This window comes from Porites lutea, chromosome 4 (genome assembly GCF_958299795.1).
Source record: "Porites lutea chromosome 4, jaPorLute2.1, whole genome shotgun sequence".
Lineage (NCBI taxonomy): Eukaryota > Metazoa > Cnidaria > Anthozoa > Scleractinia > Poritidae > Porites > Porites lutea.
Window position 1 is genome coordinate 32,271,508 of NC_133204.1, and position 26,580 is coordinate 32,298,087.

General features: G+C 38.7%; 1 protein-coding gene and 1 pseudogene across 1 annotated transcript in view; both read left to right on the forward strand.

Annotated features, from left to right (window-relative positions):
- The first annotated feature begins 12,359 nt into the window (after nt 1–12,359).
- The window catches only part of LOC140933317 (uncharacterized), a 225,109-nt pseudogene continuing 210,888 nt past the window's right edge, over nt 12,360–26,580 (forward strand).
- Nucleotides 18,332–26,580, forward strand: part of LOC140934541 (uncharacterized) — a 78,037-nt gene continuing 69,788 nt past the window's right edge. Inside the window, exons 1-2 of the mRNA XM_073384147.1 lie at nt 18,332–18,377; nt 19,325–19,632. Coding sequence (XP_073240248.1) covers nt 18,372–18,377; nt 19,325–19,632 — 314 coding nt within the window. The 5' untranslated portion in view covers nt 18,332–18,371. The remainder of the gene's footprint in view (nt 18,378–19,324; nt 19,633–26,580) is intronic.

Below are 26,580 nucleotides of genomic sequence, written 5' to 3' on the forward strand. Positions count from 1 at the left end.
TCATGCTTAGTGGACAATTTTCAAAGGTGTTCCCAAAATTCCTGTCGGACCTAACCGAACTGGTCTTTTCCATTTTATTTCTAACCGAATTTCCTGAAGTTTAAGCGAAATAGAAAGCGTCCATCATTTTTCTCACACGAAAATAAACATGGTTCAAAATTCTGCCTGGACCTATAGCTTTTATTTCCTTTTTATATTTTACCTGTGAAAAACATTGTTCGCTCTTGTGATTGCCTAGAACTTATCTGCATGTGAAAATGTACTAAATTTATTTTTAGTGAGTATATCTCAGTATGTGTATGCTGCATTTTTGAAAACGTCACCTCCCAACAGTTTTTATTCGGCCAAGAACTACCTTCAAAATAGCCATTATAAAGACTAAGACTGAAAGCAATGCTTTTTTTCTCTTTTCCTGGTGGTTTCTTGGTGTTGCAGATCATCAAATGACGTCACGTTTACCCTATTTTGTTCTATTCTATTTGTCACCATCATCAAGTTCGGTAAACGAATGCAAAAATTTCTGTCGGTTTGTCAGGAACGACAATTTACGGACAACGTTTGACTTAACAATGTCAGAGTTCAATTTCAACTTGATTTCTATTGCTTAAAAAAAGCTCATCGAAGTCTGAGCTGCTGACGTGAAGTCGATCCACTGTAGCTTTTAAGGACTCACATTTGACGGACCGGTGTACGGATTGTTCGCCGTGATTTCGGCCTTTAAAGTCACTGCAAAGCTCAGAAACGAACATGGCGTTCAGGCAAAAGTTATCTAACAAAAACTTGATGTCCTACTCCTGGTCTTACCCTCCTCTTAACTGTCACTATAAAATGACTCTGGTTAGTCAGCAATTTTGGATTTGAAAAAAATACATTAGTCAAGAAACGATTTTTATTTTGGAATTAACATGATTAAAAAATACATTGGTATCCTGCAACTGCGCTTCGAAATGTATTGTCAATTCATCAATATCCCAATCAGTTTTAACAAGAAAACGAAACAAAAAAAAAAATGAATACAGTTATGACTATTGACAGGCTGAAAAGTTTAGAATTGAAAAACTTCTTTTATTGATTTCTTTTTCTAGAAATCAAAATCATTTTTGAAAATTATAAAACTGCCAGTTTTTATTATTATTATTATTATTATTATTATTATGGCATTGGCATTGACAAAAAGGAGCAACTTTATATAATCAAGAAAATGATAATTATAGCCATTAGAGCAACATATTACATCTTTTGTTATAGAAATAGGAACTGGGATAGCCCAGACTTAATGCAATTTTGATTTCTTTTTTTTGGGGGGGGGGGGGGCTTTGTTTTTGTTTTTTGTTTTGTTTTGTTTTGTTTTTTGAATAATCCAATGTCAAGCAACATTAGTAAATTGCCTATACGTAGTGGGATTTACAATTGTACATTCAAAAACACAAATAAAGTTTCCATTATTATTATTATCTCTTTTATCACAGTCTTTGATGGTGTTCTTTTTGTGCATCAGCCGGGCGCCAACTATGCACCTAGAGCGTCAGTCACTCAAGTCAATCATTCTGTTCATACACTGAGCACCCTTCTGAGGATTCGCGCAGATCCCAGCATGCAGATCTTTTGAATCTCTGTCATAGTAGCTCTCTCTGATACTTTCTTGATGTTTTCTACCATACCCTTCTTCACTGTACCAAGGGCACAAACAACCACTGGGATCACTACGGTTTTCAAATGCCACATTCTCTGTACTTCTAGTTCTAGGTCTTTGTACTTGCTTTTTTTTTTCAGTTTCCTTCAGTGCGATGTTTCTATCAGATGGAACAGTCATATCAATCAGTTTGCAAGTGGAACTCACTGAATCTTTAACGATGATGTCTGGTTTGTTCGCTGTTATAGTTCTATCAGTATTGACAGGCATGTCCCACATGATGGTGATATTGTTATCTTTATTGTGCATCACGGTCTCTGGCTCGTGTTCGTACCATTTGTCTGTAATCTCTATATCATGATCTTTACAGATGCCTAAGGGAGATATGCTGCGTTATTATTATTATTATTATTATCATTATCATTATCATTATCATTATCATTAGTAGTAGTAGTAGTAGTAGTAGTAGTAGTAGTAGTAGTAGTAGTAGTAGTAGTAGTAGTAGTAGTAGTAGTAGTAGTAGTAGTAGTAGTAGTAGTAGTAGTAGTAGTAGTAGTAGTAGTAGTAGTAGTAGTAGTAGTAGTAGTAGTAGTAGTAGTAGTAGTAGTAGTAGTAGTAGTAGTAGTAGTAGTAGTAGTAGTAGTAGTAGTAGTAGTAGTAGTAGTAGTAGTAGTAGTAGTAGTAGTAGTAGTAGTAGTAGTAGTAGTAGTAGTAGTAGTAGTAGTAGTAGTAGTAGTAGTAGTAGTAGTAGTAGTAGTAGTAGTAGTAGTAGTAGTAGTAGTAGTAGTAGTAGTAGTAGTAGTAGTAGTAGTAGTAATAGTAGTAGTAGTGGTAGTAGTAGTGTTTGAGGATAATGATTGCTAAACGAGGCTCTGTTCACACTATACCGAATAGCATGCAGAACTCTCCAGCTGAGAGATCGGCGCGGCGGAGCGTCGCTCCGTTACAAAACTCGGGCCGAAATCACCGTTCTTATGCGTGAACAGAAGGTTTTCGTGCCGGCGCAAAAGCTATCTGGTGCAGTTTGAACATTGTTTAAATGTGGGGCACTTACAATCGTTTCTGGCCAATTTCCTTTTATTTTTCCCCTCTTTTCAGCTCCTTCGCCTCGGTGAATCAAACTGGAAGTAACAAAGAAAGAAAAATTAAAAAAGAAATTTTAATACAATATGAGAAATGGTAAGAAAGAATAATCCTGTAGCTTGGATACGTTCTAAATATATCCTCTAGTTTTTCCACGGGGACAAACTTACGCGTTTGCAGCCGAGAAAGCAGTTAATCGCAATCCTTTTAAAACGAATCGCGATCTTTTGTTTTTATTTGTTTTGCCCCATGTAAGGGAATCCAACACAGTCTTATAGATTCTGGATTCTACGACGTGGATTCCACCGGGATTCCAGGTACTCGAGATTCCAGTCATTTTCAGTGGATCTTGTATTCTTGATTCCAATCTTAAGTGGGATTCAGGATTCCTTCAGCTGCATGTATTCCGAATTCCACAAGCCAAATTTCCCGGATTCCGGAATCTCGGATTGCCTTACATGTGACGATTTGTTAAACATGTTTCCACGTTTCTTAGCAGACATTCGTCAGTCACAAAACATGACAAAATAATTTTAGAAAATTGTTTGAAGTTATATCAACCTAGAGAAGATTTACATTACTCCATCTAGTTGAATTGCGGACTCTCAACTATTCCATGATCTATAGTGGTAATCAGGGCTAGCCCGGCTCATATGATAAAATCAGGCTTAATTACGATCACCCTACAAAGAAAACGCAAAGTTCAAAGAAAGCATTTAAAATTGTTAGTGTGTTTTTATTGAGCCAAGTGGCAGCTGTGGAAGCTAGCCAATAAAGTGAGAATGTTTTAGAGTAGATTGCCAAAAAAAAAAAAAAAAAAAAGCAGTTTGATTCCACTTTGGAATAGTCGATAGGTCAAGAATCTGGGGTCAGTTTCTCGAAAGTCCCGCTAACTTTTCGGGGCGGGAATCAAAATTTCAAATCGAAATAGAAAGAAAAAGAGCGCGGGTCCTGGCTAGCAAACTACTCCATTTCGTTTCATTAACCAATTGTTTTATCATGTTAAATGCAAAACTATTGAAACCTCGATCTTTAATGCAAACGGAGGCAGCTTACCGGGTCCGTTAATTATCGGAATTTTCGAGAAACGGGCCCCTGGCCTAGTGCGTTCCTCGGCGGGGCTGTTGAAAATACTGACCGATCTTGCGCAATTTTCCGTCTCACTACATTTGTCGAGTAGTTTGCTTTATTCGCAGTAAGTCAATGCTTCCGGCGTAGTCAATCGAACATTCGGTTATGGAACCCAACCGAACTCTAACCTGACGTCAGGCGTTATTATTATTATTTTTGTTTGCTTCTTCTCTTCTTTGGCTCGAGAGGGAAAAAAGATAACCGCCTGATACATTTATTTAACAAGCCATCAACCGCCCCCGTAATTTACATAATCTAACGTCTGCTTGACCTGTCATGTTATCAGCCAATCAGCGTTAACCAGAAGGGAATCAAATTTTAGCGGGAATAATGTCTCTTTCCAAATAAATTTTAGGGAAAAGAAAATGTTTAAGTACGTTCAGATGGCGCTTTCTAAGAAAAATTTTTAAATGTTTCTTTTTTTTTGGTGATGAAATACTGCTAGTTGGAGCTGCTGTACCTTTATTTAACAGTTAAAAATAATAAAGAATTTACTGGTAAAAGCTCGTTGACTTCATTCTGTGCCGAAAGCCGCTCTGAAAAAAAACATTGAGCTGAAGCACCATATTTCACGAACTGAAAAGTGTTGTGAAAGCGAAGATTGCTCAGAATAATTCGCAGGTTTCTGAAGGAGGAATGACAGGAATTTAAAAAGTCAAACCAGGTCAAGATTCCATTCATGAATCAATTATTTGAAAAATGAACCCGTTTGTCGCGTCTGTAACTTGTGGCCGGTATCAAATTGCATTCAAATGATCGGTGAATTTTTGACTGCAATTTTTAGAATACGATGAAATGGAAAATATTTCAATGGATGAAATTTCTCTTTAGACATTTTTCAAACAGGCAAGAAAACTGAGCCGGCAGAAATTTCATAACGAACTCGCGTGTGTATTCACTGCTCATTACGCAAGCAAAAATGCAGACTGAAATCAACAACAACTAACGGATGGCGGCGTTTTGGCCAATCGGAACAGCGCAAATCATCCGTATTGTTTCCTATCCAGTCAGAAAGAAGTCCAGATTCTGGCTTTTTTGCATGTGATCTGTAAAAGAAATGCATCATGCCCTCCTTCCAAACACAGATTACAGAGATGAAGGGAGAGGGCATGATCGCAGGGTAATCGAACTCCAATTGTACGATTGACTTCAATTGGGTTCGGTAATCGAACTTGATCAAACTCACCTAAAAATTTTGCTAGTCGAACACAATCCGGAGGGGGGGGCGGGGTACTTCCTTATAAGAGGGTAATGGGGATGTGCCGCCTAATGCGGTCGCATGTTCACGACTGGATTGACTATAATGGGGTCGCGTTTTCAATAGCATTACTAGAATGGGGCCGCACATTTTCGGATTTTTGGGGTAAAGCCTGGTTTTCACTAGCGCATAACCAAAAGCATAAGGACATACGCACACGCAGAATGGCATATTTGACTCAATTCTCGATACCAGCTTCCCTCAATCCAATGATAAACAAGATGGCGGACGAATTGCTTTTCATATGTTCGCATGAGGTCTGGGTCAAAGTGATCTATGATTGGTCCAAGTCGGCCTTGTGCTTATGCTCGTGCTTATCTATGTCGACGAGTCATCGAAGCGGCAAATTTGAATGCGAGCGCGCTAATTGGTCAAGTAGGGCTAGTAAAACATGCTCTTCTGTTTTTCAGAAATTATAATCTTAACTTTCACGCACGGCTTTTTGGAAAGCAATGATGTATCAACACTTTAAGCCTTAAACTAAGGAATATAAAGAAGTATAAAGACTGTTTTTTTTAACTCGAAAATTCGGAAAAATCGGTCGTTTTCAGTATGGACGCTACTTTTGACAGCGATTTTCTGAACAGTTTCACCAGCTTTCATATTTTCACGCGCGGTAAAAGAAAGATGGGTCCTTTCTAGAACAGAATCCGTTTTAATCTTCAAAATCGGTAAACGAGAACCACTGTTCTTTTCGATTTGAAAACTGCTAGTGGTTGCTGAGTTTGAAAATGGCGCGCTTTGGGCGAGTGGGTATTGTTTTAAGTCCACGACTGAATAACAACGGTTGTCATGACTGACACAATGCCTATTCAAGACAATCACTCAATTGTAAACTGGTCCAGAGAAGCCGCGAACTTTTAAACTGATCGCGTTGCGTCAGCTGGTTCATTGCACATGCCGACCAAATCTTTCAAAGGAAAATCTTGCAATGAACATGGAAAAAGAAAATGTCACGGATCGGGAGCTCTTTCAGAGCTCTTCGAAAACCCGATCCACCCTTTACAAATTCATATGGTTCCTCCATTTGTTGACGAAAACAGCCTGACGTTCCACCTGCAAATTCATGGTGAAGACGTTTACAGAAGCAGAGAAATTTCTGGAAATCTGGCGACAGTGTCAAGTGAGTGTCAAGCCACTTGGTTACCAGTTCGAGGAGATGGTATTGGGCACGCAATCGCGGATAAGCATTCGGCGACCTTGGCAAAAGATCCAAGCCACGGCGGACGGAAAAAGGAGGAAAAAATTAGAACTGAGACTTGGATTAAACTGTCCATTAAACCAGAGGAGATCAATTTCAGTCAGTCAATCATTTTCTTATGCCCCCTGTTTTCAGGGAGCGAGCTTAAGTATTTAAGCTCTATTGCAAACACTGAACTTAATTGCCCGCCAATTTGGTTAAATTACTTTTGGGGGTCACTTATAGTCAAAGCTACGACATAAGCATAAGCATAAGAAGAACGTACTTGTCCGTTTCTTGCGCTTATGTCGACCCAGTTTTCAGTTGCTTACACATGTGCTTGTGCTTATGCTTATGCGCTAGTGAAAAGCAGGCTTAAGACAGTACTTCATATTTATGATTAGCAAACGTACGGGAATGTTGTACTGTATGTGAAAATAAAAGTGTTCTTCATTCAATGTAGGGTAGATACATAAATAGAAAGTGACTAAGTTGGGATCACGAAACATTCCACAATGGCGTAGAAGAGTTGGGCTATACACGCTCCAACTAGACTCTAAGTAAAAAACGGAAACCAAAGAATGTCAAGAGCAAATCAAGAGCAGGCAAAATAATGACAAAAAATAATCCGAGACATTGTAAAAAGGACATTTGTCCTATAACGCCTTGAGTGAGTTGGGCACACTATAATGTAGTAAACAATAGCCGCCAGGTGAGTAACACACCAAAATAGCCATAAATGTCAAGTACAAAACATGCCTCAATGAAGCATAAAATGCATGATAACATATGATATAGCCGGCAAAGTTGTAAATGTACATGTGACACAGCATCTAATAAATGTATTGTAACATCGCCATTTAAATATCAAACTGGCCACTACAGGGCATAGAGCACTGACTAAACTGTGGACGCACCCACTAACTTTAAGGCCTACAAAACTGCCCCTCGAATGCTGCGCATAAATTTATAGTTGCCTAAATTGTTAAGATGTACTCCATCGGGTAAGTAGAGTTCGCTTTTGGATTACCAGAAAGCTCTGTGCCGTCAGTAATAACAAAAAGGCAACCGCTCTAGGACAACCTTAATATATTGGTGAAGCTTGCCCACCTTACAATTATACTCGACTGAGTTCGGTGTATGCCTACGGAGAACTTGCCCTACGACGACAAATTGAACAGAATCAATCTCGTGCAGTTCCCGAACTAAACTTTCCAGTTCTGAACCCACAGCCGTCTGCGGCGAGAGCTCCACCAGATCGTTGGAGCCGAGCTCCAAAATAATCACATCTGGGACCAATTGGCGCACAACATGAAAGTCAAATTTACGAATTTTGCTATCGTGCGGCCACCAACTCCATGAAAATAAAAATCTGCTGTACCACTAATGCTGCTAAAAACCTGTATGTTCCTCTTTTTCTGCACAAACGCCTTAAGACGATGAACGAAGGAGTGCCCGATTATTAATACGCGCTGTTTAGCCATGAGAGTAAAGAAAATTTTAGGAAAATTGGCGGGCGCTAAGGAAAACCAAACTGAGTCCTCAGCTAGGGCACCCCAACAAGAACGAAAAAAAAAAAAAAAAAAGGAAAATAAAAAGCTACCTAAGTACAAAAAAAACAAACAGGGGTGGGGTAAAAATTGCACTTGCCTTGTTGTTTTTTAGCTTGTTCCTTCGGAGAAAGACATAGATTCACTATTGAAAAGCTAAACAGCTCACGATCGGCGTTGGCAGTAAAAAGGGGCGAGCGATAGCGAAGCTCACGAATTTATAGCCCTCTCTATGTGTGGTGTCTAGCCAGGGATCGTTATCTTGACTATCAACCTCTGCAGCTTGCACTGTAAGATAAGATAATGCCCCGCCTCATCATAAAACCCATTATCGCGCCAAGTCAATAATGGGTCATGTTTGCCCAAACGTGACTAAGATGGGGGCACAGAATAGACTATAATGGGCTAGGGGCTCTGAGAGGCCAGCGGCAGTATCCCCTAAGGACTGGAGATAAGTTTTGCAAGGTTCAGCAAAATACAATCGAACATTCGGAAATCAAACACTTAAACGATGCAACATAATCGAACACAGCAACAACCGAACATAAACCAGTTTTATCTGGTTTCAAACAACGCGTTGCGCTCAAACAAGTTAAGTATTGCCTGGATTCAATATCAAACACGAGTACGCAAAGATGTCACAGACTGGTCGGAAAACGAGCGCTCTTTCTCCGTCAATGTCGGTATTATTTCTTTTACTTTTAATGAAGCCTTGTTATGCCAAAAGTTTAGCTTGTATTGCTTCTGTTGTGCAACAGCTTTAATTTTACAAACGCCGCTTGTAGTTTTAATAGACATTTACTTTGAGATCGATAATAAGAACACTGATAGCGCTAGCTATAATAACTATTTTGTATACGCTCTACACTGTTAATTGCGTTCAGATCCAGTTGCAGTGGTCCTTTTTCAATTATTGATACTTTATAGAAGAAGATTTGACTTTTCTGGTATCCTAAGAATATCCCCAGTCGTTGGTATTGTCCCGGGAAGGACATTTTACGTCCATGGTTTTACGGTGCCATTCATGTTTCGCAGTATTAGTTGTGAATTTATCGATTTTGAATCACTTTAACAATAAAGATTTTAGTTAATTCCGGGATAATTAAAGAAAATGTTGTTTTTAAACTGCTTCACATACATCCTAAAGGAAGATCTTAATTCAAATAAAACTGGCTGCGTTTTGTCTTTCTACCGAACAAAATAGAACTTGATCAGCTAGATTGAGTTCGGTAATCGAACTCACCGAAAAGTTTCAGTTCGATTATGTTCGATTACCGAAGGCGAACCAATCAAACAACAATCCTACCCATTGGGTTCGATTAAGTTCGACTGATTTTTGGTTCGGTTTCGTTCGATTGACTACGCCGAGAATACTTGATAACATTGCAGCCCGTACTGAATGAGATCGTGCAAGAATGAGTTACTTCCGGGATTGAATAGCGACTGTTCACAAACGTAGCATTTCATAATGACCAGGGACACCCAACGACAGCTTTCTGTAAGATTTTTGTTCAGAGAAGCAAAAATTGTCCAAACTTTCCTATACCTTAAGGGAGGCTAAGAATTTTTAGATGACCGTTCCATTCAAGTCAATTTTGCTTCGTGAAAGCTCACCTAATAATTTCCTCCGATTTTCTGAAGTTGAATTTTCGCATTTCTCTACCTATCTTAAGCTGTTCAGTTTTCGCAATAAAAGGAAACCTAAAATTTTCGTATTCCGAAGATGCGATGGAAAGAGTAACGAGAAAAAATTCTCACTTTTGCAAAACTCTAAATTTAATATATCTAAAATTTTCGGCAAAATAATACTGAAGCCCTCACTGGTAATTTCGAAAAGATTCAATTTGCCCTAGGATGACCGAACAGATACAAATTTTTTTGAGCTGCTTAGAATGCATTTCTAGAGATATAAAAGCACTCTGGATAGCCTAAAAATTGAATGCATAAGTAGGAGGAAATCGTCGTTGGGCGCCCCTGAATGAGTTTCGTTTATTAATTAAGCAGAAATAAAACTGGCTTGGGAAGTAAAGAGATAGAGTGTTCATTATTCCATTCTAATTCATGGAAACTACTTTCATTATTTTGCAGGCAGCTCCGATAGATAACTATGAAACCAAGCGCTTTTCAGGAGAATCGTGTTATAAGGGCTTCATGTATCAGAACTGAAGTAACTTTCAAAAGTCTTAAACGGCTGTGTACGATTAAGTCTTGCTTCATTTATTTTCATTTTTATCATTATTATTATATTTTAAGGAATCGAAAAAGCGTACTCCTGCATCAACTAAATTGGCTGTGCTCGATAAAACCCAAAAATTCTATAAACATCAAAGGCGGTATTAAATATGACCAAAAAATTTTAAAAATGGAACAAGCAAGGATGAAACAAACCTTTTAACACTTAAAATCTTCCTTGGGTAACTGAATGTGTCGTCTCTTCCAAAGAAATCTAAATCTGCACTTAATTATTGCGCAAGGAAAAAACGTACCACTTCAAATTCTGAGTGGCAAGTGTAGTTGTGCAAATCAAATCAAGCCCGCAAGCTATTGGAATACTGAAAAAAAAAAGAAAAAAACTATTAACATTAAACCTCAAAACGCGAGCCCAACATTGTACATCAGGGTGAAGTTAGTCTAAAAAAGCGAACTGAATGAACAGCCGATATAAGATGATTACATAAATTCACTTAGAGCCCGAGTAATTATTACTAATAGAAATGAATATTGTGTTTTTTATTAGTTTCCATCTGTTCCTGGTCCTTTAATTGTTTTAATGAAGAAGACTTAAAATGGCTTATCAGACTTATTAGGGAATTTTAGCATCGACGACGGCGACGGAAGCGAAAACGTCACTTTTAAAATGAATTGGCGTTTTTTTACAAACTTTGTCGCGTTTACCGCAATTCGCTAAAAATGTCTAATGCAGGCAAATTTTACTGAATTTGAGTCTTGGGGACCGCGCTCAAGTTAAGAAAGAAAAAGAAAATTTCCTCGTCCGCTTGTTTACGTCCTCCATAAAACATGAAATTAGGCATTTTCACGTCGTAGTCGTGCAGTAACAGCAAAGAAATGTACAAAAAAGCGTGATGCACGTGCAAACTTGTTGTTTTGCTCCATAAACCTATTGCTTTGTTCACATTCTTGTTGTCGTCGCCGTCGTCGTTGCTAAAACTCCCTATTATATGCGGCTGGGACTTCCTTCAAGTACCACTACCTGCAATGGGAAAATGCCTCGTGAATTGCAGCTTCACCCAAGGTTCGAGACTAAAGTCGGGAATTTTATTTATCGAAGAAAAAAAAGAGGACAAAGAAAAGGCAAGAAATAACACTACAACAATTATATTCCGGCTATGTTAAGTTCAGCTGGGGTCAGTATACCGGAAAGGCCCCTGGGAAAGAAAGAGCCGGAAAAGAGGGTCTCAATGGGCAATGGGGTGGTGTCTGGTGGCTTTTACGGTTATCGTCTAAAATTTTGGCTCTTTTACGGCTATCGGTTAATTGTTTTCAGTTACGGTTAACAAAAAAGTTATAAATTAATTTATTTTGTTTCAAAGAGTTAAATATTAATAAACCTGTATTTTTTGTATCTTCAAAGCAAAATAAAGGTCTTAGGGTCATCTCGGTATAAAAGAAAGCTATTCTTTTGAAAAATTTACCATTTGATAGATCATACGTTTTGTAAAGTATTCCATTTCTAATATTATTTTACGCATAGAAATGTCAATAGCCAATTTAAAAATAATTTGTGAAAAAGCAAAAGCAGACACAGCCACGCAAACGCCCAACTCAAGGCGGGGTGGAACATTCATTTATAACAGAAATGACCGTTTTCACACTAGAGACCGATTATTCATGAGAGATGGGTTGTCCGTTTGATAATTCTCGTCAGATAGGCAGTACGTCTTAATTTGAAAATGGAATGGTTTTAATTTTGAAAGAACTATCCGCCTAACTTTATCCCCCAATTTTGACGGACAGTTTGAAGATGGGTTATCCGTTTCAGATAGCCTGTGTACAGCCGCCCCCTCCCCTCGGAAAAAATCTTAAAAGGGGTGTCTGTGGGGAAGGGGGTGACTGTACACAAGCTAATATCAGACAGATAATCCATTTCTAGCTCTAGTTTAAAAACTGCCAATAACAAAATTCCCGTGTCCAGTGTTTTAAGTGATAGCGAAGGACTGTATAGAACGACTGTCTGCCGTTGACTTGTCCATGTATAGGCCTCATTATTCCTCGCGGCTAATGCGTTTCGGGTCACGTTGTCCGAGCGAGTTTTTTCTCAGATACGCCACCGAAATGCCTTGACCGAGATTGCGTGGGAAGACGCCGAACAGGGACTAGGCATGGCAATGTCTACCGTAGGGACAGAGAAAAACAGGGAATTGTTGTTTATCGACAACGTGTTTTACAAACAGTGACATCTCTGGGTGTTGTTTCACTAGTATTTCGAAGGCATGACCTCCTGAAAATCGCCAATTTTAATCCCCAGCAAGAAGCCAGAGTTTTGCTATGGAAAAAATTCCTTAGCGGAATAAGTGCTGTAATATTGATCTTGCTTTCTTTCACGAGTCACTGCTGTTGAAGTGGTTTTCTTTTATTCCACTGTAAGCAATGCGTGATTGCAGCCTGTCAATGAGGTCGTGTTTGGACGCGTTTACCGACTGAACTGCGACTGTTTACACGTTTTGTTTGGTGACACGGAGGCCGAATTTTAATTTGAGAAGACGAACGGTAAACTAGAAGGACATCCTTTCTCTAAGGTTTGTTTTCAGTCTCCAGTCCCCTTAATCCCTTTCTTTTATGTTTTAAACAAAATATGTCTGGCTCTTTTTAAACCAGTTCCGGGTGAAACATGAGAAAGATGCAAACGTAACAACAAAGAAATGGTCTGTGTTGAATATTCTAGTCTCTTTTTAAATATAATAGGGTCGAGGAAGATATTACATTGTAGCGCATTGCAGTTCTGTTGCAAGAAACTGATCTTAATTTTATAAAACCAGTCCTTGCCATCTCTTAACTGAGGAACAATAAAAAGAAAAGACACTCTCCTCACTGGCTCTTAATGCACATAAATCCACTATTAATAATCTAACAGATTTTGATTTGGAAGATGTCGGCGTTCAGTGATCTGTTTGCTAAGAAGCACCCCAAGGATGCTTGAACTTGAATGAACCTAATGATTCTAACGATCCTGATGATCAGCAGCAACAGATTTGCCACTTTCTTTCCATTTTTTTCGTTTTAATCAATAACATTGACGGTGTCATTATCTATCACTGTAAAAAAAGTAGTATCTTTGCCAAAAAAAACTGATGAATTTTAAAATGTGAGAAATATATATTATGTTTTAAAAAACGCTCGAATTGCAGTCTCAGACAACCTAATCACTCCCCCCTCCCCCAAGAGACTTCTGCTTCGGTCGTTGGATCGCATAGCCATAAATGGCTATTATTTGTTTTCCAAATTTAATCGTTTTGGAGTATGTCACTTGTGTGAACCTAAGGTACACATGCAGGTAAAACCGTGACAACCTTTCATTGTATCCAAGCAGAGTGTCAGGTTCTCATCCATCCTCGGAGACCCAGGAGCAGATAGTGGGGGCGAGGGAAAGTCTAAACGGGCGGAAAAATAAGGCACGAAGAAAAGTAAATTACGGTGAGAAGAGCCCCTGGGGACAATGTCTTACCAGACCAGTTCCAAACGGCCGCCGCCGTTCTGGCTTCTGATTGGTGCCAGATCAGAAGCCACAACGGCGGCGACCGTTTGGAACTGGTCTGGTAAGACATTGTCCCCAGGGGCTCTTGTGGCCGTTCTTTACTTTTCTTTTGTGCCATATTTTCCCGCCTGTTTAGACTTTCCCTTGCCCCCACTATCTGCCCCTGGGTCTCCGAGGATGGTTCTCATCGAGAGTATAAATGGCCTTGCATTTACTTTCAGTAAGTGTAAGCTTTAAGGAGGCGTCATCAAGTAGCAATAAGCATATCCTGATTTAACTGCCTTTAATCAAGCCTCAAGCCTAAACTGAGTGAAATGTGCTCTAAAGTCAGTGAATGATAAATGATCTAAGCCATGATACGGCAAGATAATACTGTAAGTTGGTGTGTATATTGACACGAAGACTGGCATTTCTCCTTCGTTCCTCAATGCAATTCGCACATTCATTCGTTGTTCAACTGCTCTTTTTTTTTGTGCTTAAGCCATTTTTAAGTTATTTCATAAACAAAAGAAAAAAGCTTATTTGTTTCCACTTTCAACACACTATTAAATTTTTATGGCAATTCACAAAACTGGTTTCCGCTAAAGAAGTCGTTAGACGAAGTTTCTTTTCCTTCGTTCTTGTGCACAATAAGCAAGTTATGGGACTTTTAAACATTTCCCACCGAAATGACTGTAAAAGATTAATTAAAATTCATTCCTTTTTCGTTAATTCTGAGGTGAGAAATGTTGAAATTTGTACTTATTTCCTAGAAAACACGAAAAAAAAAAAAAAAAGAAAATGGCTGTTTAGAGGAAATGGGATGACACTGACTATATTTCCGCCATGACCGCGGTACGAATTTCACGTAATACGTTTGAAAATCACTTTTCTTTAGTGAGAAATGTTACTGAGAAGTGTGTCAGTGTCTCAACGGTAGCGCCCATGACCAACGACCAATTTTTCAAGAATTCTACCTCTAAACTAAATTGATGAGCAAGTCGTTACTGTACCGAAATCACTAAACAGCCAGCACCCCTAAGAAAAACGATCGTTTGCATTTAAATTTTTGAATAGATCGCGTGACCATTCCGAGCGTCCCGTTTGGTCATGTAACCTGCCCTAATCAGTTTAAATAAGGCGATAACAACTAAAATCAACTTCATTTATTAAATTGTAGCACTATCTTTTCAAGTAACTGTAAAACAAAACAAGCCTACGTAAATAACATGAAAACCCTTTTTCGTACTTTTCCCCACAAATAGACCCACAAACCACCTCACACATTTGCGTATACCACTGTTGCAGTTATAAAACCCTCCAAAATAACGCATAATTTAAGCAGAAAGTACAGACATGGACTTTTGGCCAGTTATATGAAAAAAGGAACAGTTTGAGAACACGGAAAATAGTATAAGTCTGTTATTTTTATTTTAAACCCATTGGCAGAAAACCCTGGTCAAAACGTCTTGGGACACTTAAGGAAATTAGGCACAAAGACGCACTTTACTAAATTAACTCATATTCCACCTCTTAAAAAAGCTTGGGGATGTTGTTATAAGGGGCTATTTGTGCTGTCCCCCTCTCCCCCAAGCAGTGTTGATTGTGTTGAATTAAAACTTGAATACACAACGTCAACACTGCACCGAGGGAGAAAGGGGGAGGGAAGATGCCTCAATTTGAGGAGCTATTGCGTTGGTGTCCCAAGAGTTTTGACCAGGGTTGTAGGGGCTCAAAACAAGGACTTTACCAAAGGTTTAGTTCTGTGTGCAACGGAGGCTTAACTACAGTCAACTCCCTTTATTATGGTCACCCTAATGGAACGTGCGTTGGTATCCTTTTATAGCATGAGTCCGTGATGGCACGGCCCTTTAAATATCTTTGGAAACATCTGTTATATAAATAGATAACATATATTTTATATTTAGACTGACTTTAGTACCTCTTGTGCGCTACGTATTTGGATGGACTGGATGAACATTAGGCAGTCGTAAGAGGTGGAGAAGAAGAGTGCAGAGCTTGAAACTCATTAACGCAGGGAAGTGTTAACCTTCTAAAACTATGTGTTCTCTTGTCCTTCAGTGACGGGGTCTCTGTAATAGCGAGAATTGACTGTTCTTACTGGGTTAAGTAAACTGTGAGCAACCTTCTTAAAGTCACTTTACCAGTTTTGCTCCAGACAATTTGTATATGTTGTGGTCCATTTTTATCTTTGGTTTAAATTTTATTTTGTTTTAACTCATTATCATGTATTACCATGCCCAAAAACAAATGGAAATAAATTGAACCACAACATATACAATTTTTTTAAACTACATTATATTCCGCCATGCGGAAGTTTGTTGCGTTATACTAAGACTTGTGAACATGATTTAGCAGTAAATATCTTTTTTATGAAGTATTTTTATTCCTTTAATTGGTAGCTGTAGAAAGCGCAAAGTCTCACTTTTTAAAAGCTGGTTTTCACTAGCGACGGAGTCGGAGTCGGAGTCGTAAGCGGAGTCGTAAGAGCGCTTATGACCTAGTGAAAATCAAACAGAGAAGTTGTAAGCGGAGTCATAAGCGCGACGGAATCGGAGTCAGAAGAATCAGAACGTTTCCATTTTCTTCCGACTCCGCTTACGACTCCGTCGCTTACGTTCCGCTCATTATCTAGTGAAAACCAGATTGTCGGAGTCGGAAGCAGAAGCGGAAGGATTAACCAATCACAATGCAGGTTCCCACGCTTTGTGATTGGTTTGGTTCTTCTGCTTCTGCTTCCGACTCCGATAATCTGGTTTTCACTAGATCAGAAGCGGAACGTAAGCGACGGAATCGTAAGCAGAATCGGAACGCTGTTTTCACTAGATCATAAGCTCTACGCTTCTGATTACGACTCCGACTCCGACTCCCTCGCTAGTGAAAACCAGCCTTTAGAATCTACAGCGGCAGTTACGTAAAGATTAAAAAATTTGAACGTCATTAAAATTGCCTTATATGAATAGGCCGACTGTTTTAAAACCCTCAGCACAAATCACCCAACTCTCTGTCATTTCACTTTAATGACATCACATCACATCGATCGCGGTCGACGGTATTCGTAGAGGCGGTTCTAGTAGTAACGACAGTCGTAATCTCGTAGGAGGCTACCTCAAACAATAGCTGGACTGACAGTCAGTTATGGAGGTGAGACACGATGATGATGATGATAATCTGCAAATTAAATACCACTGGAGATTTTCATAGTTATGTTGATGACTCTTAACTTTGTTTATCCTCTAACCTAAGCTGTTCTTGAAATCAAGATCATGATGTATCAGGGACATCAAGAATTTCATTTACTCCGACAAACTTATGCTTAACGACGTCAAAAACGAATTTCCAGGCATAGCATCACGGCATCTATTAAAAAATGGCTGCTGTCAGTGCCATCAGGGTATCGTGATGTATCCTAAGTGAGAATTGTGCGGAATTTGGGAACGTGGTTGGATGACGAATTAAGTTAATGACGTACACATTCCTAAAAAGCTGCACTAGTCCTTACTTTTATTCACTATTTTGTTAGTAGCTAAATAGACTACCATGATAGTCTATTATATGGTCTGCCTAAGTACCTCAACACCATTCTACGATTGGCTATTTTCCGATGGTTTAAGAGATACAAGAGGCTCCCTCTGGGGATAAAAATGGACAGGGATGGGACCAAAGAGAATCTTGGGCACAAAGATTACAGCAAATCACTTAAGGTTATTTTGACTGAAACTGGTCATAACTTTTATCAATGATCAAGAGAAAGTGGTTAAGTACTTTATGGCTTGAAAGTAGACAAGTGCGATATGTATATGTACGCATGCGTTATTGGCTTAACTAGAGCTAAGAGTGAACACTGCAAATCCGGTGAGAGTTAATGCAATTAAAAGCCACGAGACCACCTTTAGACCTGCTATTTTCGGACCATAGATCCAGTTTGAAAATGGCCGCTGGAATAATATTCTTTAGCATCTCTGCGCTGCAGAGGCCTCTTTGTGTTGTGGAGAGGTTGGGGAGAAAGGAAAAGAGAGCGCTTTCTATTTTTTCCATTATTGCTATTTTTATCCAGCGGGAGCCTCTGCGGAGGAGAGAGGTCTTTAGCTGAAATGAAAATTGATCGCACTAACCTCGCTCGAGATGACGGGTATTCCTGTGACTTCTGAACTCAAGTACGAGGCTAGTAAGACTGATTTTAATATGACCCCCCCCCCAAAAAAAAAAAAAATTTAAACGAATGGCAACCTTTCCATATGGTCTATGAGCTTAGGATATCTAAAAAAGCTTTTAGTGTTGCTAATAACATTTCACATTCGATGAAGCTGTATGTTTAAAGGAGAAAATGTAAATATAGGCTACGAAACCGATCAAGTGGTTTGCTGGCTATTTCGGTTTGTGTAGCATGACTCCTTTTTTATAATGGATATATCTAGTGTGATTGGTGCCAACGAATACGTAGTTTAATCAATCATATCTATATATTTATGCTGTTTTCGAGTTTAACTCTATAAAGAGTACGTTTTGTTTTTCTGCGTAAGTTACTTAACTTAAAAAAAAAGAAAGAAAATAAAAAACACAAATGAACGTCCAGATCCTCTCGAACGGATCTCGAGCTTGACCATTAAGATAAAGCAACGAAAGGACTGAAATCACGTCTTTTTCAAATGTCAACATCAAATCTTAGAGCCGTTTCTCCAAGCTATTGAAAATTCAGGATAACTGAGGAAGACAAACCTAAACAATTTTTGAAGCATATGGTTTTCAGTTTCATTCCTGATCAGTTTCTTTCCTATCTTATTTTTAGACGACTGAACACACACACACAAGCTTGAAGTATTATGGCGGTAAGTTGAATATAATATGTTCCCTGATTCTTGAATCCAGAGTCTTGCCACAAAAAGGTTAATATGTATTAAGTTGCCTGCTTTTTTTTCAGTTTTTACTCTTTGATTCACGTGTGTACGGTTTCGGTGATATTTTATATACGCATAATATTAATATTACTAGTAAGAACCTGGTGGTTTAAGCTGTCAGAAATCTCCTGTTTTAACAACCAAAATACTAACATTAGAGCTGTACCTGTTTAGCAAAGCAAGATCAAGCAAGTTCTTTTTTGTAACATACAGTTAAATTATGACAAACATTTTAACCACGAAGTTTGACTTTGAGATTGGAAATTTTATAGCAGTCTTACATTTCCTTCACAGAAAATACAAACCGAATTTAAGAATTAATCTTCTTAGGCTGAATTGCAAATCACACTTAAAAATAGAGATAGGAACCTATTTCGCCAGAAGTCCAAAGATGCAACTTCTTACACGTGGGACGGGGTTTTATTGTGATAAACGGGGAAGTCATACATGACTTTTTTGCCAATTATTATGGTACCAGATGCCTTATTGATGAACGCTTGATTGACAGGCGTTCGAAAGCGGAGTAGAGAATTCGGGTGCACCGGAAACGTACCGCTGGCATGTACTCGCTCACCCTATCCCATAGGCTAGTCTTATTTACTTAATCTCGCTCCCCTCCGGCTCGCTTTATGGCTTCTTTCTGCCGTGAAACTCGCGAGGAGGACGTTTGGAATGCATTGTGCTCCAAATGTGAGAACGCACGTTTGTTGGGAAGAGGCACACACCGGCGACTTTGACAAGATTCATGCACGTATTCGTAAGATTGAAGCAGTTTGATAACGTGACTCGTGAATGTTTATTATTGAATCTCTTCAGTTGACTTAGTCATTACGCTAATCATACGGAGTAACAGAGGTTTTTTTATATTTTGCATTCAGTTGATTGACAAGTTGCTACGTGAATTCGCGAAGGAAAATTTTGGTGACCAAGAAGGAAGCTATTTCCCTGTTGTCCATGGCCGAACCCAAGATATAAAGTTACTTACGCTTGTAGTAAAGAAACCTACTACATCCGATCAAGAATGTGGAGTCAAACCGCAGAGGTACACCGTTCTTGCGGAATTAAGAAGGTACGCAGCTGAGGAAAACGTTGAAGAATTTGAGGCCATGATGAAGAAACACATCGTAAAAGAAGACTGCGGGATATTACCAGAGGGTGAAAATGAAGATGATAAAGGAGCTGGAAGGTAAGTATTAAATAAACAGTAATGAAACATTACGCATGGTTTATAAATAAGAAACGTTTTTTTGCTCTGATCAGATTCTTAGATAACTCGGTAGGAAAGGTCAAAGTGACTCTGTTATCAAAAAAAAAAGTTGAATATGAGGAACTGAGATCACTACTAGGATATTGCAATGAAAGGAAATATTGTAGAAACTATCTGGTCAACTTAAGAAATATCACCTCTCTTGATAATCTCCGCCCATGCAACGATTTTTTTGTTTAGTTTTTTTTTAACCAGTAGTGCAGTACTAACCAATTTTTCATGTTGCACCAGCCTCTAAAATCTCATGCGAATACTAATCTGAGTTTTTTAATTCAGCTCGGCAGAAATTGGAGGAGACGCTGATAATTTTGGCAGGAAAGGGATCACGATAAGTGAAGATCTGGGATCCCTCGTGCTGGGAAGAATTGATAAGGAATACATACGTGATCCGGACCTACGTGAAATATTGGCTAAAACAGATATGGACAAAGAAAAAACAGGTGTATTCGAAGGCCAACAACTGAGCTTGATAATCTCAGTAATTTTCAGTGAGCGATTTGAAGTTAAAGGCAAGAGAAGGAAGAAGGTATTTACTGTCGGAAAACTATTCCATGGTAGTAAAGTAGTGATGAAATTAATACGGTAACCTTTTTGCGCAGAACTCTGATTAACTTACGCAAAGTATCAAGGACAAAGATGATTTCATAGGCTTTTGTCTTTTCTCTGATGAATAAAATGCGGGATCGACAAAGGAAAATAATGCGTAGGTGGAGGAGGAGGGTGAACAATAGAAATGTGGTGTTGGTGGTGTTTGGAAAGCAGTTTCTTCGTTTTACTCATGAGAACGACAAAAGGCTATGACATTAACTATGTTCATGTATTTTTGCACAAGTCAATAAGATAGCTGCGCAAAAGCGGTTAATTTCATCACTACTATACTACTTTCAATCATATCTGAAGTGATGAATAAGGAAGAAGAGAAAAGGAGAGGAATTTCTAAAAAAATTAAAGTGTATACACAAAACGACTTAGTGTTTAATTTCATTTTTACTTATAAATAAGCGATCTTGCGCGTTCTTGAAGGTACAAGTTTCCTTTCTTGTGATGGGCTGTACAGTATGTGGTCCTTGGTCCGCGGAAGTCCCCGATGCCCTTGGTCCGCGTCTTTTCCGAAAATGATAAAATATTTCGTCAAGAAAAAAAATACGTTGAATTATGAAAGATATCGTGATTAACTGATTAGCATTCTTTCATATGACGAAGTTTCAGCTTTCTTGCTGCGGGTGAAGACGCGAAATTAAAGTTTGTTGACAGGTAGGTTAATTTGTCTTTCTTGAAGTTTGGATTTTTGCGGTAACGTAAATTACATGGTCATGTTTACTTAGCCTGCGAATAACTAAAACGCAACGGGAAGACTTGCCTTTTTGCAGAACAGGTTTTCAGATCAACTCATTTCTGCTGTTGGAAGCATATTGCTGTAGACTATTTTTTGTTTTTGTTTTAGCGACTCTTGAAAAATATCACCAAATTTCGCTTAGCAGTCCTTGGTCCGCGGCCTATGACCTTGGTTGAATAAAACTTCCCAAAGTAAAAAGCGACGGCCTTTGTTTTCGAAGAATGTTTTGAAAGTCGTCCCCATACATGTCTACAAGTTCTCTTTCTTAATATCTCGAGTACATACAGAGTTTTTGGTAATTATTTTCGACCGCGCTAAAAACCGCTCGTCGACGCTCGTGTGGGAGACTCGAGAAGACTGTTGTCTGAAGTCTTTGAAAGAAAAGCAGATTATTTTATGCTCACAACATCTTGCGAAAAAAACTTTAGCTTAATTGCATCAAGAAAAGAAAAAAATACAAGAAATACTGTGAAAATCACATTCTCGTGTGGAAACTATAAGATTTTTACGTTTTTATCGTGCTGCTTACCTGAGACGCGGACCAAGGACCATCGAAAACGGTCGCCTTTTTGCGAATTCCAAGCAACATATTTATGTCTGGAACTTAAAACTTCAGGATTATCGACAGGAACATAAAAGCTATCTTCAGGGAGTATTTCAGCTCATTACGTGAAGATTCGGGTAAGATATTCAAGTTAATGACTTTTACCCGCGGACCAAGGACCACATACTGTACTGGTAAATTGAGTATAGCGGAGTGTGAATTACAGTGGTCTCTTCATAACGAATAAAAGTTTAAGGTCGGGAAGGCTGCATTACTATAGACTCTTGCCTAGTCAAAGATGTTTTCCAAATTCAGCCGAAAATTAATCCTCAGTTTACATTAATGCTACCATTCGGTGGACAAAATACTACTCTATCCACTCATTTGAACATTGGTTTCGAAGATCGAAGGAGACGCAGAAGTAAATCCTCCATGCAAGACGATTGAACACTCGAGGACCATAGCATCTATAGCAACCAAATGAAACGTAAGATCTACTTTAAAGCAATGTAAAGGCAATTGAAAAAAATAATTGTTCAGTTAATCGTGTTATCTTCAAAGGTGGAAGTGGACGCAGGATTCAACAACTTTTCGACCTTCTTTGCTAAGTTGAAAGGAACCTACAGGATGACTGATAGTCCTTCAAATATAGCAACAAGAAATAACTCTCGAGGACCATTCCTTTTCAAGTGCTGCCGCGTTGTGTATAACAAGGAAACAAATCGATTGGAACTCCCCGAGGAAGAGGTTGTTGGAAAAGATTTTCTTAGATGTAAAAAGGGGGACGAGGAGGACGAGGAGGAGAAGGAAAAGAGTTATTTGATCGGTAAGATCATATATATAGAAAGGGAGGGGATCGAGGGATGATGCAGTGGTGAGAGCACCCATTCCGAGAGGTTCTCTCCTTAGCTCAGAGACGTGTTTCCTTGATACATGTACTCCGGCTTTCCCCTCTCCCGAAAACAAGCATTTCCAAATTCTAATTGGATCGGGAGCGTGGATGTGCTACCTCTAAATCGTTGTTTATTTTTTATTGATTGATTTATTAAATTAAAAAAAATAGAAAATGGAAGTCATTACTTGGATTTGAGGTTCGCGGTTGACCGCTTTTGTAGCTCTTCAGGCTTAGTAAAGTGTGTTTATCGACGTAATTTGATTGCCGCATAATGGCACAAATAGATTGAATTTACTAACATAATATTTGCGAGCAATCAGTTAAGTCAATCTATTAAGTGCTGATTTATACCGAAAAATAAAATTAGAAAACTTTCTTTAGGTGCAGACTCTAAAACATACAAGAAAACATATGACATGGAAAGCATTAGAAGCATTTTTGAGTGTATAACGGGATATAGCTTTAAATCGCGACTCGAGGAATAATTCTGAAAAATATTCTTGTTATTGTAGATGGATTTTGGGGCACAGTGCACATTGTAGCTAGGGTTGCCTCCTCTTTATTTTCTTTCCAGGTTGGGAGATTTGTGTTTTGTCCAAGATGCAGCGTAGCAATATTAAATTTTGGATCGTTCTGTTAAAATGCTATCTTCTAAATTCATCCGACAGGTTTGTCTGAGACTGAATGAAACAGGAACAAACAGGGCTGCGCAGGATGAGCCTTTGGAGTCAAGTGACTGACTCTGATATCATCTTGCAGCAATTTTTTTATCGCATCTCGAGTCTAGCATGTATCTGTAAGGTGTGATCAGGTTTTAAAATAGTGTCGTAAACAAAAAAATAAAATATGCTTTTTTACTTTACTTTCAATCCCGGTCATAATTACTTGAAACTTTTAAGGAAACACATCAGAGAGGGTACACGTGTAAGGTAGCCTTCCAGCGATTATGATTATGACCGAGATTGTGTCTGCTGATGTTCAATTTATAAGATATGACAATTGTAGATGTTTGTAAAACGTTTAAATCTCTTGAATGTCTCTCATGGCTGTTGCATACTTAAACATTAATGCCACTAGTACTGAGAGATTCAAAGTTACGTCAAACCATCACGATAATGAATGATTTCTTATTTGCGTATGATGTAGTAGTTTAGATTTGTTGAGCGTGTCTAAGTGTAGCATAACGGGGGGTGACAACTGTAACAAAGCCTGCTTGGGCAGTCCTATGAATAACTTTATGTCCTCCCGGAATTTCGTCTACCCTCCCGAATTTTTCGGTGGCATTCCCCATAAATGTTGAACTTCCCAAAATTGTTTTAACAATTAAAATTAAAATTTTGATTAGAGATATTTTGCAGCTTCTTGTTAATTATCTAACCTTAGTTATTTTTTCGTTTAGAGGGTATCATGTTAACACGGCAAGACTGCCAAACTTTTTAAGTATATAAAATCGTGTTGTTTTGTTTTTTAATAACCGATGAATCGGGCGGGTAGTGAAGGGGCCAACCACTAGAGGGGTCTGGGGGCATGCTCCCCCAGAAAATTTTGAAATCTTGGTGCTCTGAAACGCCATTTCTAGTGTTCTGAGAGGACAAACTCTGTCCACAATGTTCTCTAAATCAATTGTCCTTTTTATACTTATTTTTATTGGCGTGACTTCGCGTAGAAGTATTCAATTTTATTTTATACAAGTTGTGCGGTTTTTCAAATTGCTCTGGACATCACTTTCAGCTAAGTATACTCTGTGTGGTGTCATTGTATGGGTATCATAAGAATTCATTTGAAAATTTCAGAACAACTATCGAAATCTGAAATTTTCCTATCCCGAACGCATATTGATCGGGATTCGGGATTTTCGAGCAAAATCGGAAGGATCCCGACGAGATCAGGATGATTAAAGAGTCTTCACAGACATACTACTTTTTGTGGCCTCATTTGTGTTTAACAAGGTTAAATGAGTTTCGTTTTTTTCTTACATACTTCTTACGTACTTCTTTCAAGTTTTCCAGTATGGAATCAGTGGAATGTGCTCTTAAAACTCGTTAACGTGCAGCGTAAAAATACCCCTGAACTAATGAATGATGGGATCTGGTGTGAACTGATAGTATGTGCCTTGCACCGGTACGGTTCTTGTGTCAACCGCTGGAGATTTCACGTGGTCAATCACACTCGACCTTCATGCTATTTTAGTTGGAAACGTTGCTGATTGGTCTTTTCATATCATGGGGAGTTCAGCCGTTTTCAAGTGTCAAAATACATGGAATACAGCGCATACACTGGGTGCATATCACTGTATATATATATTGTTTGATAACATGTAATATCAAATCTTTGCTCAATGTCCCGAAAATATCTCATATTTCCCGAAAAATTTCCCAGGTTTCTCGATTCCCGGCAAAATCTCCAGATTCCCGGAATAAATTTGTTTTTCTCCCGAAACAGCCCTTGTTAGAGCTGTCACCCCCCGTTAGCATAGCCGTCTAGTGATTAAGAAATCTTCGTTATTAAACCACACTCATGGCTTGTCGATTCGTACCATTGCTTCCTCGGTGGTCCGCTGATCGTCATTATTGCGCACCCCAAGACAGCATTATTTAAAAAAAGATAAATCCCGACCACGGCCCCGGCCCGACCCCGCGTATTTCTGACACCCGATCACGACAAAGACGTACGTTATAGCCCTGCCACGTTTGTCACGCCCGAACGTTTTCCGTTCTCTTTCATTCTGCCATCCTGTTACGTAAGCTCGCTACTGCCCGATGTTAGCAAGCAGGAACGGCGAAATCATAATGGTTTATGGATTATGTTTTGGTTTTTCTATTTCTTAAATCGTAGCTGTAGAAATTGCAGAATTACAAAGTAAGTAGAATAGGTGCAGTAAATGGTAAAGCAATTACTTTCTTTCTAATCAGAACATCCAGCGGTAACCATAATATATTTGGAGATTACAAGATTTCATCGCCATTGACATTGCCTCACGTTATTAACGTACTGTCTTTTCATTGCGAAATATACTGTCAATCTTTTGTAAGCCCTTCTTGGTTACACCCGTTCTGACCCTCTGAATTCTGACTGTACCCAGTAATAAAGACAATCACAGCCATTAATTTTGCCCCAATTAAGCGAATATTGGTTCCAGAATATGGACAATTTTTCCTTGTGGAATCCTCAATCCTAGGCTTTTGAATCAGCATAACAACTCAAGGAATCCGGAATTCAAGTTCTAGTGACAAGGTCCGGAAATCCGTATCGAACATCCAGAATCCACGGCTTGGAATTCAGAATTCAAGACTGACTTGGATTCCCTTACAACAAATTTGGACGATCAATTGTAGCACATTAGAAGACATGTTTAAACCAAGTACTTTAACGCGGTGATAACTTTATTCCCTTTCACCGAAAAAATGTTACCGTTTTTCGGAGTTTGATTGAGCATAAAGTCCCTCGCAATCAATTCTTTATTGAAAGGGAATCGTCGTTTCAAAGACAATTGCCGAGAAATAAAGGACCCAAAAAAATCAACTTGTCGGTACTGACAAACTATAGCCTGTCATCAAGCAGGAATTTAGGTAGCGCCAGAAAACAGCCGACATTCACCGGTGCCACCACTGGTTTCCCCGCGAAATGATGACTGAGAAACGAGCGTAGAAATTTCATACTGATGACGCATTACTCTACCCAGATCTTGGTAGTGCTTTTGATTAGTTGAAGCCAATTTCCCACGAGGCACGACGACCACGCGAGGGACCTAAAGCAAAATCTCGTCTGTGTTTTTGCGTTGTGTTGTGGACACATATTTCAGTTTTAATTTAATTGACAATGTCTATTTCTTCCATTTGTTTATTACTTGAAAAATCAATAGAGATTACCACATTTTGCATTTAAAAACTCAAAGGAGCCTGAGGAACCCTATTCTCTCCTTTTAAAACAAGTTTTGCTTATCTCAGCCACTTTGTGTCATTAAAATTCTAAAGCCCAGGATTCTGGAATTGCACGGATTGCGCAATCCAGACTTTATTATTATAAATAAGACTTTATTTTAAATTTTCGAAAGAATATTTTTACAAGTGTCCTGGCACCGCAAATAGCTGT